Source organism: Saprolegnia parasitica, assembly GCF_000151545.1.
Source record: "Saprolegnia parasitica CBS 223.65 unplaced genomic scaffold supercont2.76, whole genome shotgun sequence".
NCBI lineage: Eukaryota > Oomycota > Saprolegniomycetes > Saprolegniales > Saprolegniaceae > Saprolegnia > Saprolegnia parasitica.
The window spans coordinates 133,374-135,650 of NW_012156470.1; the positions used below are offsets into that span (position 1 = coordinate 133,374).

General features: G+C 56.6%; 1 protein-coding gene across 1 annotated transcript in view; it reads left to right on the forward strand.

Annotated features, from left to right (window-relative positions):
* SPRG_22268 (hypothetical protein) overlaps positions 1-711 on the forward strand; it is a gene marked incomplete at both ends in the record, with an annotated part of 1,903 nt that extends 1,192 nt beyond the window's left edge. The window contains 2 exons of the mRNA XM_012351243.1: positions 19-339; positions 367-711. Of these exons, the coding sequence (XP_012206633.1) occupies positions 19-339; positions 367-711 (666 nt within the window). The remainder of the gene's footprint in view (positions 1-18; positions 340-366) is intronic.
* Between the last annotated feature and the right edge of the window lie 1,566 nt (positions 712-2,277).

A 2,277-nucleotide genomic window follows, 5' to 3' on the forward strand; every position in this document is an offset into this window, starting at 1 on the left:
GTCTTCGTCGACACGGAGAAGAAGAACTTGAACGAAAAGTTCTGGTACAACTTTGACGACAAGTCGATCCAGTCGCAGACCAAGAACACGACGTGCCTCGATGTGTACCAGGACGTCCAGGGCAAGAACCAGGTGCGCCTCTACACGTGCACGGGCGGCTCGGCCCAGAAGTGGGACTTTGAACCCAACTCGCACAGCCTCCGCCACTTGGCCGTGCGCAACCTCTGCCTCGAGTCGGCCCACGCCACGCCCGGCGCTGCCCCGTTCGTCGCCGACTGCACGGGCGGTGTCAGCCAGTGGTTCACCAAGTGCGAGGAAGCACCGGCTGCCAAGAGCTACGTCAAGCTTATCACGATGGACAAGTAGGCCATCTCCGAGTTCTACTCGGGTGTCTATGCCAACTGGGCCTCGGACACGGCTAACGAGCTCTTCACCTACGACTCGGCGGCCAAGACGCTCCAGGCGGCTAGCAACGGTCAATGCCTCGACGCGTACCGTGACGGCAACAAGTTTGGTCTCCACACGTACGCCTGCGACGCCACCAACGGCAACCAAAAGTGGATCATCGATGCCGGCAACCACAAGATCAAGCACGCGACGCACAACAACCTGTGCTTGGACGTTGACCCGACCAACCCGGCGCACGCGGCGCAGGTGTGGGAGTGCCACAACGCCAACACCAACCAGTGGATCGACGCTGTCAAGTACTAAGTCGATACCGATTTTGCGCCGTCGAAGCAGCCACACCGAGAGCGCTTAATCAAAAGGTCAACATGAACTGCATGCAAATACTTTAGTTGGATGTTGGCATTTGTTGCATCCCATTTGTGTTGCTTGAGATGCTTGTTTTGTGCGAGCGATCTTAAATAGAGGAAGCCTACGCCGTACTAGTGCCTTCAAGCACGAGATGACGACGGCCGCCGTCGACGACGACTGCGTGGTACATGAAGCGACGGAACTTGGTCTCGGTTTGAAACGCAGCGCTGTTGTTGCGTGGCAACACGATAGAGACGCCTGCGCACAGTGCAAGGGACAAACCAAAGAAAATGTAGCTTGTCGTGGACAGCCGAACACCGCTGATGACGAGGTCGACGCCGAGCGAGCGTGTCGTTCGAGGAAGCGCGGCCGCCAGCTCACGAGCACCCACGTCTTGTCTCCACTCGTGAACGAAATGCTGTTGGCGCCACGCTCAATCCAGTTGGGTATCGTCCCCGTGATCGTCCATTTACGCATACTGCACGAGGGTTTGCTATGGCATCGCCAGTCTCATTTCCAGCCTCTTATGTGCAGCGTCGTAGGTGCGGTGGCAGTTTCTCAAACTCAACGTGCATTGTCAAGTTGAGATTGCACTTTGAGATTACGACCACTGCTCCACTGGAAACGAGGATACGATTCGAATCTCGTGCTTGTAGACAGAGTGTTGAACGCACGAGCCCATCGGTGTCGACGCCACTCGAGCACCTGGCACGGCCGAGTCTCAACAAGGAACCTGTGAAAACCGATATCGATCCAGTCTCCGAGGTATCGAGAAGGGCTGTTTCCAAGAAGTGGAAGAGGCAAAGCCGAGCGATCTAGAAGACCAGTTACAAGATCGCACACGTTACAAGATCCAAGATCGAAGCGCAGAGCACACAAGCTCAAGCCATCTCCAAATTGGTAGCGTCAGTCAAATAGCCAACCCGCCCACCACTGGCATGGCGGACACCAACACGGTTGTTGCCCCCAAGTAGTTCGGTCTTGATTGAGGAAAGGAAGATCTTCTGGGTTCGAGATTTGCAGCCTTTCTGCATTTCTGCAATTCAGATCCCATGGAGACGACCGAGCTGGCGCCGTCGCTGTCTGCTTCTTCCCGTTCCCAAAAGGCAAACTCATGAGCGCTGCGTTCGCGCCCTTCATGCTCGTCTTCGCCTACCTCCTCGAAAAGTACACGACCACGTCCGTGTGCCTGCCTACCACGTGCCTGCGCATCTGGCACGGCAAGGCGAGCTTCCTCGCCGCGGCGACGGTCTACCTTGGCATGTACGCAGGCGCGGCGTACATCACGCGTCAGCTCCATGGCGCAATCGCGTCGTCGCCGACCAAGGACCAGGACCACATGGCGCTCTTTAGCGAAAAGCTATTTTTCGAGAAGCAAGACGTACGTTTTCCACACTCGATTTTGCGAAATGGAGCGATGGCTCTCTGTATGTAGACGATCGAGTCGCGCCTCAAGCAGACGGCCATCATCACGGCGTTTTTCTATGCGCTCGACCATGTGCTCGTCCAGGCGGCGCTGCA